This window comes from Penicillium nucicola, assembly GCF_028828085.1.
Source record: "Penicillium nucicola strain IBT 29836 chromosome Unknown utg000002l, whole genome shotgun sequence".
NCBI lineage: Eukaryota > Fungi > Ascomycota > Eurotiomycetes > Eurotiales > Aspergillaceae > Penicillium > Penicillium nucicola.
The window spans coordinates 1,049,838-1,065,873 of NW_026643126.1; the positions used below are offsets into that span (position 1 = coordinate 1,049,838).

A 16,036-nucleotide genomic window follows, 5' to 3' on the forward strand; every position below is an offset into this window, starting at 1 on the left:
GAGAAAATGCCCTGGCATCCCGGAATACCGAAAGCCGAAATGAAAAAGAGAGGAAACAAAGAAACAAGCAAAATCAAGAAACTCAACAATAATACTGTTCACTGTTCAGTGCGGTATTTACCTCGGCGAAGCCGGGTGGCTGGTCGGAGCCGAGAGATACTCCTCAGGAACCTTGGGAACGCGGGGAGAATTGGCCGTCTGTACAATAGCACGATGCTGAGCACGGAGGAGGTCACGCTGGCGCTCTTTGTCCCTGGTTGCTGCTGCACCGCCGGTGAGGCGCCGCATGCCGCTGCGAATCATCGATTCAATGGAATGAGGACCGTCTGTAGCACTGCGAACCATTGGTGCTGGTGGCGCTAGCTTGGTGGTCGTGGTCACGGGGCGATCGTCTAGATCGGAATGGACTTCGTCGGGGTCGTCATCGGAGAGGAAGGCTGAGTCTGTTAGGCCCACGTTTGGTGTGGAGTTTGGTGCATTGGTTGTGTGAACGTAAAGATTGTTGGCGGGGGAGGTGACGGAGCGGGTGTGGTGAGACATTGGACGCAACATTTGTGCGGCATTGGGAGGGGTGATTGTTGCTGGGGAATACACAGCTGGTCCATCGAAGCGGAAGTTAGGCGGTCGTGACTCGGCTAGACCGTTGTGGAAGGACGAGGTTGAGCCCGTCCGAGCAAGAGATTTTCGTAGGATTGGTGCAGTCTGCTGGTCGTAGAGGTGTGCGTTGGAATCGACGTAGCTGCCGGTAAACCCTCGTAGCATTGGTGGAGCGACTGGATTCATGACTGGGGTACCTGGGTCGGTTTCATCGAAGAAGTCATCGAGACTATCCAGTTTCTGCACGATATCTCCGATGTTGCCATCGGTCTGTGTGTCAATCGACTTCATGGTATCAGCTCTCAGTGGGAAAAATGAGTCATTGAATTCATCGACATGGAATGCCACTTCAGGCGTCATGACATCTTCCGCGTACATGTCATCGGCTTCGACACATGTGTAGAAGACAGCGTGGACATTGTTTCGAGTCATGCTTGACTGAGTGGCAGGCATGGGTACAGACCATCCCGATGGTTCAGGAATACCGTAAAGACTTTGAATCCGCTCGTACTCCTTCCGAATGGCGCGAGAAGAGCTAGCCGACGCCATACTCATCCGAAGATGGTGGCGTTCCATTGGATTACCGGAGACAGTGATGATGTGATCCAAAACCTCCAAAGCCTGGGGACAGAGCTCAGTTTGCAAAAGTCGGAGCAGTGGGGAGATCAGATCTGGGCCATGACAAGTGACCTCAGTCCGGCGCATGTCTACCTCAGGAATTAAGACACAAAGAATCCTCATGGTTTTAATGCGGAACCAATCAGAAGTGTTGGTCAAAAGGCCCATGAGGAAGATCAAGCACTGGAAGTCCAGCTGTGGGAAATAGTACGACTTGATCTCAGTGATGATGTGATCCAAGAAGACGCCGGCGGTCTTGTACTGCTGATTCGCAAAACCAAACAGTGACGCTGCAAGTCGAGGGCATCGCTCATTCTCTGCCACGCGGGCAAGCAAGCTAGCACGATTAATGGCTTTCTGGTCGGTGAAGCCTTGCTCGAAGCATTGGAGGAAATGAGGCAGATTAGCCAGCACGGTGAACAATTGCCTAGTTCCGTCTCCAATGAGGTCATTGTTCGGTAGGCCGCTCAGAGTATGCAGAAGATCAAGGGTGCGATCAAAGGACTCGGACGATTTCATTCCCTTGAAAACAAGATCCTGAAGACCATCAAATCCGCCCTCCCACTTTGGTGGCTGGCCTTCAATCAATGTGCTCACGACAGCTGGGTCACTGAGATCGACACGAGAGAGGAATTTGTCAAGCATGCCAATACTCTCAATGAACTCAGTTTCATGAATCGTGTTGAGACAGGCACAAGTAGTCCAGAAAAGCTGAGGATAGTTCAACAAATCCGACGGATTCAACGAACTGATAATAATTTTCAACGTTGTGAGAATCTCCATCGAGAAAGTCTGATAATCAGTCTCCTCATCGGCAATAGTATTTGAAAGCCGAGCCAGCATATCCGCCAACATCCTCGAGTCCAAAGACGTTGAAATGCAACGGAAGATCTGGAACGAACGGCATGCCAAATGTCTTACGGGACAAGATGTAGCCCAATTTAAGGCCTGCTTGGCCCACAACTCACCAATGCCTTCATAGGCAAAGCTAAAAAAGGTGACAACATCGCGGGTAACAGTGGCCATAGAAGCAGGTACCCGACGGTCATCAGATTCCTCATCCTTGCCATGATTCTCTTCATATTCCCACACAACGGCGGGATCACTCTTGCGGATAGACTCCACAAAGTCCTCGACGGATTGACGCGCACCTACCGGTGCATCGTCTTCAAGCTTAGCCGCTATCAGTTCGTGGATGAGATGGACCAGCATCTCCCGAGCCTGCTCCTGCACAGTGACTGTATAGTGGTCCCAAAGGATGAGGACAACATGGATGAGCTTGACAACGTCATCTAGGGCGAGGGTGACCGGTGCGACCATAAGATCAACGAGGAAGATCAGGGCGACTTGTCCCAGAGAAAGACCAGCTTGCTTGTTGCCAACGGGGAGCACGGTTGCGAGATCTGCGACGTAAGGCAAGCTTTTGATGTCGGGCGGAGGTGGGGTGAGTTCCTTTCGTTCTTGCACCATGTTTTTGGGTACAACCTGCAATAGGAAAAACTCAATGACCTTTGAGCCAGCCGGAGTACCAGACAAGAATACGACCATTTGCTTGGCATACTCGACGAAGTTTTGCTCTTTGCGCTCCAGACAGATGCTGATGATGAAGTCTAGCACTAGCTGGACATTGCCTCCGTGAGGGCCAGTCGCTAAAGCCTGCCACAAAGCCTGCACTTGATTGGGCAGTATCGTGCTACAGCGAATAGTGATCTCGAAGAGATTCGCAAGCAGCATATATGACCTAGCAGTAGGGCCACCATTAGGGTCAACCTGGAGCTCCATTGTTTGAACCCACGGCAGGATGGCAGCAACCATGTTCCGTTGACTGTCAGGCCGAAGATTGCGGAAATGCAGAGAGAATTCCGAGAAAATGGTGAAGGCTAAATCAGCATGCTGGCCAGCCAATCGCTTGGAGATTTCGAATTGGGCAAGCTTGTAGACAGCGGTTGTCTTGTCGGAAATGCTGATATCAAAGTCTTGAAGCCTGGAGTTCTTTTGCTGGCGCTCCTCGAGCTTCCGAAGAAGTTTGGCAGACTTCATTCGAATCTCCCGCTTCTCGTTACCCAGTGTAACCAAGACTGCACCAAGGATTCTCCAGAATCTGAGAGGATAGTCTGGGTACTCAAAGAGCACTTCAGTGACTACTTCGAAGTAACTCTCAATAGTCTTTGGTCGCTCGGTGATATAGCACATCTCAATTGATCGCTCCATCAGATAAGAGTGCTCCTGGTTATGAATGATCAAATTCTTCAGGGCCCGCCGGCCTGTAGTATGCCACTTGTCACTAACAGTGCTGAAGATCATCTCAATCCATGACAGCATGCGCATGACATCGAATTGAAGGACCGAGCCACTTTCAGTAGCGATGCTAATGGGACCGGCGCAAAGAGAAGCCATGGCGCTCAGTGCCGCCCCCCGAAGACTCTTCTTTTCAATCTCCATAGCAGCAGCCGTATTCCTCATTTCGCCAGCTTCCTGGGTTTGTGAGAGAGAATACTTCCGCATATTCTCTTCCCTTGCAGAGATTTGAGATTGGTTTGGCGAGTAGCCGCACCACTCCTCCATGAGCGAGAAAGCGGACTTTCGAGACTCAAAGGGCATCCAGCGAGAAGGATCCTTGGCACGATTGATTCCTTCAAAAACTTCCTCCATTAGTCCACAGAAATGGAAGCGCAGGCGCTGGAATTCCCAGTCATTTTGGACCTCGGCGTCACTGAGGAAAATCCGGATGTCCTTGGCGTATGTGACCAGGTTATTGACGATCCAGTCGTCATTGTAAACCTCGGGTTCTTGAAGGAAATGGGAAGTGAGTTTATAGACATTCGTGACTTCAGTGCGCAAGCGATCAGTCTTTCTGTTCCGGCGCGGGCTGCTGGGGCTACGATAGTGATTGCCGATTCTCATCTTGGCTTCTTCGTTGCAGGTTGTAACAGCGTATTGCAAAGACTCTAGAAGTGTGCGGTAAAGATTCTTGTGAATAGCACCAAGAGCCACTACAATGGCACTCCTGATAGAATCCCGCTCAGCGGAAAGAAGTGGAATGACAAAGGCGAACAGACTGCGAGCAGAACTGATCTTGTTTTGGGGCTGCTGAGCTCCCTTGGAAGCTTTTCGGGCATGTTGAGCATTGGCAAGTTGGCTCTGAGACTGGGCTCCGACGCTGGTGACAGTCGTGCAAGCCATGACCAAGTAGAGCTTCCATTGTTCGACCAGGATCTCAGCCGTCACGTTGTTTCTTCCAATGGGAGGACGGTTTGAATTTGAGTCTAAAGGGGCGAAAGGAGGGAATCGTGTACTCTCAGCAAGAGATGTGATGCTCTTATGCATGTGAACAAGGCGTGCACATACGATCTCTCTGCCCAGTGTGACAGCAAAAGGGCAAGTCTCAAAGCTGACACGGATGATGTTGGGGAACACTTTGGCCCACAATGTTGAATCGTAAGACACTTCACTGCTGCAAAGTTCGATAAGTGTATTCTGAGATGCGCTGCTTCGCTTGCCTTTCTGAATTCGACTTCGCTCCGCCACAGTTAGGTTCTCATCATTGACATCAAGGATTTGCTGAGAATCAGCCTCGAGAATGCGAATGATTCTGGTATTTTCCTTGCCAAGAGCACTGTCGAACTCGGTGATCAAGCGTAGAACAGTTATCGCAAAAGCTCTCACTCGTCTCGATTGCGAACATAAGAAGAACAGACCATGTGACTCGATCTCCTCGACGTGGGCAAGAACGCTTGACAAGTCGAGATGCAAAGCTCGGCTGCCGGAGATGGATCTCTCCAGCTGGTCCATAGCTGCACCCCTGGTTTTTTGCTTGATCTCATCAATCCAAATCTGCAACAACTCGACATACAGCCGCAAGGTTGATTCAATATGGCCTGGTCCGAGCATTCCTTCATCTGACATGGTAGAATAACGCTCATCAAAGTTGAAAATGAACCTAGCAAACCCAATTGTGACTTGCTGTGCATGTAACTGCCTTGCGATGGCTTTCAAGGACTCTGCTGATGAGGTAGCAATGTTGGACTGCACATGAGCAGTACCCGTGCAAAGCAGATTGATGAGAGAATTGAATGGAATGTGATCGGAGAGACAACGTGGAAGGGCCTGAACTGCCACGTGGAGTAAATCGTAGAAGCCCTGCTTCTGGTCCAGTGTAGTGACGTGATCATCACGTCGGCCAAAACTGAATGCTTCTGAAATCGGTGTTTTCGGTGTTGTTCCACCGAACTTTTCATCTAGAACTGCCTGACCACCAAAAGTGTTGTCACATAGTAAGGTGATTTTGCCCAGAACTTCACAAAAACGGAAATAATACTCCTTCACATTTTCACTTAATCTTGCTGTGTTGACAGGTTGCCATAGGGTTGGATCTTGTGCTTCAGTCACACTCGTTGCCGTTGGCTCCGCAAGCAGTTGTGGCCTGTGGAAATATATGGGAGTCGAGACATCGGTGAAAGGATTAGGTAGTGATCCAGTGGGGATTGGAGGACACAGCTGGTCACTTGTTTCCAAATCAGACATGGTAGCCAAAAAGGCACGGATGCCAATGACCATCTTTTCGGGTTCCATCTGTTCAATCTTCAATTCTCTGCCAGATAGGAAGAGGTCGGAGTTGATCAACGGGAATATGATGTTTCGGAAACAGACATCCGGATGCTTGAATCCAATTATTTGAATCAGTTGTATCAAGGGATCGACAAAGACCGGCTCTGCGCTTAGGTAGGTACGACGACCAGTTGGAAGAGCAATTTTGGCCACTTCTTCAACCTTGCGAAGTGTTGTTGTGGGGGAGTCAGAGAAACGGAAGAAGTATGTCCAGACCAGACGACAGATTGCATGGAGTGCGGGTGCACGCGTGGGACGATCTTTCAGTCGTGGAGGCAAACTCGAGATCATCGGGAGCCACTGAGAAGAAAATGTCTCCTTGTTGGAGATGCAGAGTAACAAAACATTTAATGAAAAAGAAGCTGCCCAATGACGAGGTTTGGTGAGAAGCTGCACCAGACGTGGCTGGACTAAATCTAGGAATTCCTTCCAGCGAGGCAGGGAAAGATCGCAGCTAGGGTTGGCAGCAACAGGCAGAAGAAGTTTCTCGATCACATAGCAGTAGGCTTGCTTTATACGCTGCCCGTGGGCATTGACAAACAACCGTGCTAAAGATCGCATAAAGTCGCAAGACTTGGGCCATCCCTCAATACTTGTGGGAAGACGCAGATATCGCATGCAAAGAATCAATAATTCTGTCTTTGCGTCACCATCTCGAGATGGACCTTTGGCAGCTTCATCTTTCTGGTAGCGATCGAGTTCGCCCAAGAACCTATTGGCGACGCTGGAGAAATTCGATTCGCTCATAAGGCCCAATAATTGACCGTATATCCTCCAATTCGCCATACGGAGCGGTGATGCAGAGATCTGATCGGGGTCGGATGTTTTCACTTGGCCAAACACGATATCCTCGAGGCGATCTGCCATGTCCAGTGTGATTGAGGCCAGGCTACTCTGGTTGAAGATCTCGATCAAGACTCTGCAGACTAGATAGACCGAGACTGTGGCCCGTCGCTCCACCAAAGCAATATCATCATGACGAGCAAGGAAAGGCGTCGATTGCTGCGGCCGTTCCGCTGGAGCAAATTGATCACCGGGTTGTGTCGGTTCGGTGTTGCGACGAAGAAGCGGCCCATTCTCGGACCCCGGGGATGGCTTCTGTTCGTTCCCCATCTGTCGTGCTGTGATGGCGGCATCGCCCTTGGCCTTACGCCAGAACATAATCGTATCGATTAACGGTTTCGGTTTCAATCGGGCAATGTGACCTAATGCCGAGATCAATTGATCAAAGGTCGGGTCTGCCCCAGGACCGCATACTTCCTCTACTGGAGCATCGGATTCTCCCAGTTTCATAATCGCCTGATTGATCTTACTATCCGCCTGCCCAACAAACGAGTTGAAGAGATGGTGAAGCGCATATTCCCCTACCGTCTTCGAGTCCGAATGATGCTTCGAGTGTGACCGACTATGTGATCTTTCCCGTATTGTCTTGCCCCCGAGTTCATTCGTTTGTGGAGGACCTCCGCCGGGCTCGGGTTCATGCCATCGATATCGTTGTCTTGTATGGTGCTTAACATCGGAGGTAACCCATGGCCCGCGGCCATCCCGGATGGGGTGGAATAGCCCGAATGAGAATCGAGGGGATCGAATTTCGCAGGGAGCGTCGCCTCATCAAAAGCGCCGCGACCGAGAGACGCGATCAGTTCCGGGCTGAGCGGGCTGGTGGATGCGGTTGAACCGGCCATGCTCGGGTTCCGCGAGTGCTGCACACCGTGTACGATCGAAGTCTGGCGGTGATGACCGTACGAGTTCGAAGGTCTTCGTTCTAATCCTTCATATCCTGCGGGCCGACCGGCCGAAACGTCGGGGCTCTTGGAACCGGAGTGACCACGCCGCGTGAGAGTAGGGGCAAGGGTGGAGGGGTCCGCGGCTCTTCCTCTGACGGCGGAGGACTCGCGACTGTGCATAGGAGTCGATTGGGCAGTCCTGGTTCGGCGATCCGCTGGAGAAGCTAAGTTATGGTGCGACGCGGATTTTACGTCGTCAGGGATGAGGGGTGTTGGCTGGCCGGGGCCAGCTTTGTGGGAAGCCACTATTTTGGTCAGACCGTTTGCGAGACGCGAGATGCAGTGGACTTACTGTGTATCAAAGAAACCTCATTCCTGCAGGCAACCGGTGCTTTGTATACTGATTCGAGGTGATGTTTTTATCGGGGTGCACGGGTGTTGGAGTCAAGGGAGATATTATTAAGCCTCCTTCAGGAGGATTTCTTCCTTTCTTTCTTTCGCTACAAGTATACTTTGGATCTCTTTTACACGGAACCGTCCTGAATTTGAGTCTTAGCGTTTAATGCCAGTATCAGAACTCTGGGGAGTGTCGCTCGGAGGGAATGGGCCTCACGAGTCAGAGTTCTGTCTGACGTACAGTACAGGAACAGGCAAAGATCTCAGCTCCAGTATGTATGTTTCGGATGCCGAGTGGGGGGTCTAAGACCTTTCTTCTGAAACAGATCTGGTCCTGCTTCTCCACAGAGAACCAGTGGAGGAGCCATGGAGCATGCTCTCGTCCACTCTGCGAGAGTGACGGGGCTATCTACCGTAGTCTACAGGTTCTAACTTATAGGCTTGGGGTGCCAAGTGACTTTGGACACGAGCTAGCTGACCATTCAAATGCAAAATTGACAACATCGACTCGATCGACTCGATCGACTACCCCCCAGCATCGCGACATAGCGTCTATCTGACACGAGGCTCAAACTTGGACCCGTTGTTACAGATCCCTATCATTCCAAGCCTCAAAAGACATCCACTGAGGGGTAACTAGGAAACCCTTGGGTGCCTACCAGAGATACCAAGTTACCGCTGGAAGACTAGACTGTCAGTGAGTGCACATGTAGAACAACCTCGGACTACCTATGTCAGGTGGACATGGCTGGCTGTGTAGAGCCCAGTAGCACAGTATCGAAGATATTTGAGTATCAAAGTATCAAAGATAATGGCAAGCGAAGATGCTCCAGTCCCAGCCTAACAAGACCAAAGGCACCCCCAGAAAGAAAGAGAGCAACGGAGATAGGAGAGTCAGTTCAACTCCTAGGAGAGGCCTCATTCCGCTCCAGCCGGACTCAAAGAGGCAAGTTGCCACGGGTCTGGGGACCCAACATCTTCACGGAAAGGATTCCGCGGGAGTTTGACAGTTCGAATTCGGCTAACTCGGAGAGCGAAGTTGATCGAAACTTGTGATCTCCCGACGAGGCTTGCCGCCCTGGGAGTTACCCGCTCTCCGCCTTCGTAGGAGGCAAAAGGTTGCAAGTGTTGATGGTACGGCGAGTAGAGATTGATTTCCCGTTAGATTTGCCCCGGAGATTCCCCCACATATATATACACTTATATACGGGGATGTGGCTGTTGTGATTTTTTGCTACTTCTACTTCTTTTTTTTTTCTCCCTCTCTCTCTCTCTCGCTCTCTATTTTCCCTATCTAAATCCCCCGAACCCTCTATAGTCAGCGGTGAGTGGCAGATCCACACGGAGCCAGGGCATTCCGACTTGCAGATCAGACCACCGTTGCTTTTATCTTCTCTCCTTAGCACTGGGCACATTTCAAGAGGGGTTTGACCTACTTGGCCATTTTGGTTTCTACTTCTTTGGAAACACACTCCCTACCTCGGGAAAAAAAAAACAACCTTCCCCCCCCCCCCTGGCCTCCCCTGTCGCAATGGCGCAACTGGACACACTCGACTTGGTGGTCCTGGTCGCTCTCTTGGTGGGTAGCGTGGCCTACTTCACCAAAGGAACATACTGGGCCGTACCAAAAGACCCGTATGCTACCTCGAGCGCTACTCAGAATGGGGCCGCCAAGAGTGGCAAAACTCGCAACATCGTGGAGAAGATGGAGGAGACGAACAAGAACTGTGTGATTTTCTATGGCTCGCAAACTGGTACCGCGGAGGACTATGCGTCGCGTTTGGCTAAGGAGGGCTCTCAGCGCTTCGGCCTCAAGACTATGGTCGCCGACATTGAGGATTATGACTACGATACCATTGACAACTTCCCTGAGGACAAGGTCGCATTCTTTGTGCTGGCTACTTATGGTGAGGGTGAACCCACTGACAACGCGGTGGAATTCTACCAGTTCTTCACCGGCGAAGATGCCGCTTTCGAGAGCGGTGCCACTGCCGATGACAAGCCTCTCTCTTCTTTGAAGTACGTCACATTCGGTCTCGGTAACAACACTTATGAACACTACAACGCTATGGTCCGTCAAGTCGACACCGCTCTCACCAAGCTCGGTGCGCAGCGCATCGGTGACGCTGGCGAGGGTGATGACGGTGCGGGTACCATGGAGGAGGACTTCCTCGCCTGGAAGGAGCCCATGTGGGCTGCTCTGTCCGACGCTATGGGTCTTCAGGAACGCGAAGCTATCTACGAAGCCGTCTTCTCTGTGAGCGAGGAGGACGACAAGTCCCCCGAGGACGAGACCGTCTACCTCGGTGAGCCGACTGCTGCCCACCGTGAGGGACGCGCCAAGGGTCCCTTCTCTGCCCACAACCCGTACATTGCCCCGATCGTCGAATCCAAGGAACTCTTTACCGTCAAGGACCGTAACTGTCTGCACATGGAAATCAGCATTGCCGGTAGCAACCTCAGCTACCAGACTGGTGATCACATTGCTGTCTGGCCCACCAACGCTGGTGCCGAGGTCGATCGTCTCCTCCAGGTCTTTGGTATTGAGGACAAGCGTCACTCGGTCATCAACATCAAGGGTATTGATGTCACTGCCAAGGTTCCGATTCCGACTCCTACCACCTATGATGCCGCCGTTCGCTACTACATGGAAGTCTGCGCCCCCGTCTCTCGTCAATTCGTCTCTTCTCTGGCTGCCTTTGCCCCGGATGAGGCGAGCAAGGCCGAGCTCGTCCGCCTCGGTAGCGACAAGGATTACTTCCACGAGAAGATCTCTGAAAAGTGCTTCAACATCTCCCAGGCCCTCCAAAGCATCACTTCCAAGCCGTTCACTGCTGTTCCTTTCTCGTTGCTTATTGAAGGTCTCAACAAGCTTCAGCCCCGGTACTACTCTATCTCATCCTCCTCTCTGGTTCAAAAGGACAAGATCAGCATTACCGCTGTTGTTGAGTCCGTTCGCCTCCCCGGTGCTTCGCACATGGTCAAAGGTGTCACCACCAACTACCTATTGGCCCTGAAGCAGAAGCAGAACGGCGATCTCTCCCCCGATCCTCATGGCTTGACTTATTCGATTACCGGTCCCCGCAACAAGTACGATGGCATTCACGTGCCCGTTCACGTCCGTCACTCCAACTTCAAGCTCCCCTCCGATCCCTCCAAGCCTATCATCATGGTTGGCCCTGGTACTGGTGTTGCTCCTTTCCGTGGATTCATTCAGGAACGTGCCGCTCTCGCCGCCAAGGGCGAAAAGGTTGGAACCACGCTTCTGTTCTTCGGATGCCGTAAGAGCGACGAGGACTTCCTCTACAAGGACGAGTTCAAGGTATGTACTCCCATTCTAGTGATATCATTTTAAATAGTTAAACAGCATGCTAACTTGCAATCACAGACCTACCAAGACCAGATGGGTGACTCTCTTAAGATCATCACCGCCTTCTCCCGGGAAGGCTCCCAAAAGGTTTACGTTCAACATCGCCTGAAGGAAAATGCCCAACTAGTCAGCGATTTGCTGAAGAACAAGGCCAACTTCTACATTTGCGGTGACGCTGCCAACATGGCCCGCGAGGTCAACTTGGCGCTCGGCCACATCATCGCCGAGCAGCGTGGCCTTCCTGCCGAAAAGGGCGAGGAAATGGTCAAGCACATGCGCAGCAGTGGCAGCTACCAGGAAGATGTCTGGTCATGATTGATGAATGATTCTTTCTTTCAATACGCGTTAGATGAGCATATATATTCATGTTCTGGTTAACATTCTTTGCCTTTTATGCATGCTTAGCATTTTACTTCATTTAGTGATGATTGATTATAGCCTGAAAACTCCTACAGGGGTTTGAGCGGGAAATGACTTTAGACTTGTGATTTAAACAAATTTAATTCATGTTTGAATAAATCCTTTTGACATTCACATCAGTTGAGACTCGCAGTAGGTTTGCTGCAACCTACTACCCATTTTTGATGTAGATTTCCCACTAAATTTATACACAAATACATATTTATACAAGTCGCAGGGCTATTTTTTTTTTCCTCTGTGGATTTTTCCTTTCTTAGCTAGGAACATGGATGTATTGGTAGACTTTGCCAGGGGATTATAGGTGCATCTCAGGGCAGTTCTGCAGTTGATGTTTCCGGAGCGGACTTGAACGTCATGGCGGAACGTCAACTCCCGCCCCGCCCCGACTCAATCCCTTTCCACGAACCCCAGAACATCGTGAGATGTCCACCGGAGACAATCAAAATTAAATCAGACCCTAGTCCTCTCATTTAAGTCTCAGGTGCGCCAAGCGGAAGCCTGCTCGACCCGGAGCTGTCTCATCGACAGCTGACCCAAAATGGCCTACGTCGTGCCCATCCACCGGGCAAGCAGCATCCGGCACGCTGTAAAGCTAGACTTTTTTCAAAAAGACGAAAAATGCCTTGTTGCAGCGTGAGTTCCAGTTCCTTATACCCCCAGGAAACGCAGGATGTCGCACCCCAAGCGAGAAACAGCGAACAGCCCTTCAATATGGCATGACATGACGTTCTCGTAAGATCACAAGAGCTCCAAGTTAACCATTCTACCACTACATATAGCAAGTCCAATCGTCTTGAATTCTACACTGTCACGCCCGATGGCCTCATTCTGGCTGCGACGCGCGCGCTCTTCGCAAAGGTTACAATGCTCGCACGCCTGCCCGCACCTTCACATTCGCCCACCGACCACCTCTTCGTCGGAACAGACCAGTTCAACTATTTTACACTGACATGGGACCATACAACGCAAGAAATCAAGACAGCTCGCAGCTATGTCGATGTCGCCGAGCCCGCATCCCGCGAATCGCAATGCGCTGCACGATGCCTGCTAGATCCCTCAGACCGATTCATGACACTGGAAATATACGAGGGTGTTGTTGTCGTCGTGCCGATTGTACAGGCGACCAAGAAACGTGGTCGGGTCTCGACGGCGGCGTCGATGCCGGATGTGCCGCAAGTTGGAGAACTGGATAAGCCGACGACGTCGCGGATTGACGAGCTGTTCGTGCGGTCTTCTGCTTTCTTGTGGTCTGAGTCGAGTCCTTGGCTTGCGCTGCTTTACGAGGACAACCAGGCGAAAGTCCGGTTGCGGATTCGCGAGTTGGATTTCACGCCTGGTAGTTCGGGGACTTCGGCTGATGCTACTTTTAAAGAGGTGCAGGATAAGAAGCTTGAGGGGGGTGTGTTTGGGCAGGAACTTGATCTTGGGTCGTCACATTTGATTCCTATTCCTGGTCCGCTTGGTGGGTTGATTGTTCTTGGGGAAACAACCATCAAGTACATTGATGACCATGCAAATGATGTTATGACACGGAACCTGGATGAATCGACTGTTTTTGTTGCTTGGGAGATGGTTGACAGTCAGCGGTATTTGCTTGCTGATGATTACGGGAAGTTGTTTTTCTTGACTTTTGTCCTGAATCACGCTGGTAAGATTGATGACTGGAAGCTTGAGTATCTGGGAAACACGGCCCGAGCTGCAGTGCTGGTATATCTCGGCGGAGGAATGCTGTTTGTTGGATCGCACCAGGGTGATTCGCAGGTGATTCGACTCAGTGATAAGTCGTTTGAAATCATTCAGACTCTGTCCAACATTGCTCCCATTCTTGACTTTACCATTATGGACCTGGGTGCCCGGTCGAATGAGGGCCAAACGCACGAGTTCTCGTCTGGCCAGGCTCGGATTGTCACGGGGTCTGGTGCTTTCGATGATGGTTCATTGCGGAGTGTTCGCAGTGGTGTTGGCATGGAAGAGCTGGGTGTGCTTGGTGAAATGGATCATATCACGGATCTTTGGGGTCTCCAGACTCGGAGTTCTGGGGATTTCTTAGACACGCTCATTGTTACCTTTGTGGATGAGACGCGTGTCTTCCAGTTCAGCCCCGATGGTGAAGTCGAAGAACTGGATAGCTTCCTCGGACTGACTCTCACGGAAAACACTCTTCTTGTTACCAAGTTGCCAGGTGGCCGAATTTTACAAGTCACAGAACAACGAGCCCTAGTGGCTGATCTCGAAAGCGGGATGGTGACCTTCGAATGGGCTCCCGAAAATCGAAAGTTAATCACCGCCGCATCTGCCAATGATGATCATATGGTTCTCGTCATCAGCGGTCAGGTTGTAGCATCATTCGATGTCAGAAACAACGTCCAACTCATTACACAGAAAGATCTTGGCGCTGATCAACAAATTTCCGGCCTGACTGTCCCGTCATCACCCACGGGTATCTTCATTGCAGGCTTCCCTCAATCGGCCAATGTGTCAGTTATATCAGTGAAGGACTTAACTGTCCTGCAGACAAATCCACTCGGCCCCACTGGAGAGAGTTTCCCTCGATCAGTTCTCGTGGCTAATGTCCTAGCGAATAGCCATCCTACGCTATTCATCTCGATGGCAGATGGCTGTGTCATTACATTCTCATTGAATCCGAATGACTACTCTTTGACAGGCATGACCAAGCTCGTTCTCGGATCCGAGCAGCCGATCTTCAAGAAGCTCCCCAAGGGCGATGGTCTTTACAACGTATTTGCTACATGTGAAAATCCCAGTCTGATCTATGGCTCCGAGGGCCGAATCATCTACTCTGCCGTGAATTCCGAAGGAGCATCACGCGTCTGCCATCTCAATGCAGAAGCATACCCCGAAGCCATTGCAGTGGCAACAGAAAAGGAACTCAAGATTGCGTTAGTAGACAGAGAACGCACAACTCAGATCCAAACACTACCAATTGGATCTACTGTCCGCCGAGTGGCATACTCCCCATCCGAGAAAGCATTTGGGATCGGCACAATTGATCGCAAGCTCAAAGACGGAGAAGAGGTCGTCGGCAGTCATTTCATCCTCGCAGACGAAATCATGTTCCGGCGCCTCGATTCATTGGAGCTGGAGACAGAGGAGCTGGTGGAAAGCGTCATCCGGACTCAATTCGCCACTGGTAAAGATGAGAATGGCCGCGAAACTTTCAAGGACCGCTTTGTTGTCGGCACGGCGTACGCAGACGAATCTAAGGAGGGATCCATCCGTGGACGGATTCTCGTTCTAGAGGTTGACCATGGCCGCAAGCTTAGCAAGGTGGCTGAGTTGCAGGTTAAGGGTGCTTGTCGGGCGCTTACGATGATGGGTGATCTTATCGTTGCAGCTCTGGTCAAAACTGTGAGCATTGCATCTGAATTCATCTCTAAATATGTACTAACAATGTTTAGGTTGTTATCTACAGGCTCACGAACAGTAACTCGGGACCAATGAAACTCGAGAAGCTGGCAGCATACCGCACATCAACCGCGCCTGTAGATGTCAATGTCGTTGAAGATATCGTCGCGGTATCTGATCTTATGAAGAGTGTGTGCCTGGTCCAGTTCACTCCCGGAAAGGACGGGAAGCCAGATAGCCTGGTTGAAATCGGCCGTCACTACCAAACTGTTTGGAGTACGGCAGTTGCCTCCATAGGCAAAGATACTTTCCTTCAGAGTGATGCAGAGGGCAATCTCATCGTCCTATCACGGAACTTGAACGGCGTCACCGAGCAGGATAAACAGCGGCTGGTGCCAACGAGTGAGATCGCACTCGGCGAAATGGTTAACCGCATTCGACCGGTCAATATCCCGAATCTTGCCAGTACGACGGTCGTTCCACGAGCGTTCATGGCGACGGTACGTTTTGCTATTTTGTTTCACAATCTGAGATCTATACTAACCAGTTTGTACTACATATAGGTCGAGGGATCCATCTACCTCTTCGCAGTGATCAATCCCGAACACCAAGACTTCCTCATGACCCTGCAAACAGCCGTCTCCGCCAAGGTCGATTCCCTAGGCAATCTTCCATTCAATAAATTCCGTGGGTTCCGCACGATGGTGCGCTCATCTGATGCGCCGTACCGCTTTGTGGACGGTGAGCTCATTGAGCTGTTCTTGACCTGCTCTCCAAGCATGCAGGAGGAAATTGCCGAAGAAGTGGGCTCTATGAGTGTAGACGAGGTCAAGCAGATCATTGAGGCTCTGAGGAGACTTCATTAGGCTCTTCAAATTCTTTGTTAGGTATCTATGTGATATGTTACGATTACTCATGACTTTAATTTTCGTTT

At 50.9% G+C, this 16,036-nt stretch overlaps 3 protein-coding genes across 3 annotated transcripts; 2 read left to right on the forward strand and 1 right to left on the reverse strand.

Annotated features, from left to right (window-relative positions):
* Positions 1-117: 117 nt before the first annotated feature.
* N7511_002153 (putative cell morphogenesis protein (PAG1)) lies at positions 118-7,730 on the reverse strand (the record flags this gene model as incomplete). Its single annotated transcript, XM_057124578.1, has 2 exons — positions 118-7,143; positions 7,230-7,730. The coding sequence occupies 2 exons, from the start codon at positions 7,728-7,730 to the stop codon at positions 118-120; spliced, it is 7,527 nt and encodes a 2,508-aa protein (XP_056986737.1).
* Positions 7,731-9,477: 1,747 nt separating this feature from the next.
* On the forward strand, positions 9,478-11,631 carry cprA (NADPH--hemoprotein reductase cprA; the record flags this gene model as incomplete). The annotated part of the gene is made up of 2 exons (XM_057124579.1): positions 9,478-11,268; positions 11,335-11,631. The coding sequence occupies 2 exons, from the start codon at positions 9,478-9,480 to the stop codon at positions 11,629-11,631; spliced, it is 2,088 nt and encodes a 695-aa protein (XP_056986738.1).
* A 643-nt stretch (positions 11,632-12,274) lies between these two features.
* N7511_002155 (DDB1/RSE1 family protein) lies at positions 12,275-15,968 on the forward strand (the record flags this gene model as incomplete). Its single annotated transcript, XM_057124580.1, has 4 exons — positions 12,275-12,369; positions 12,516-15,105; positions 15,156-15,602; positions 15,666-15,968. The coding sequence occupies 4 exons, from the start codon at positions 12,275-12,277 to the stop codon at positions 15,966-15,968; spliced, it is 3,435 nt and encodes a 1,144-aa protein (XP_056986739.1).
* Between the last annotated feature and the right edge of the window lie 68 nt (positions 15,969-16,036).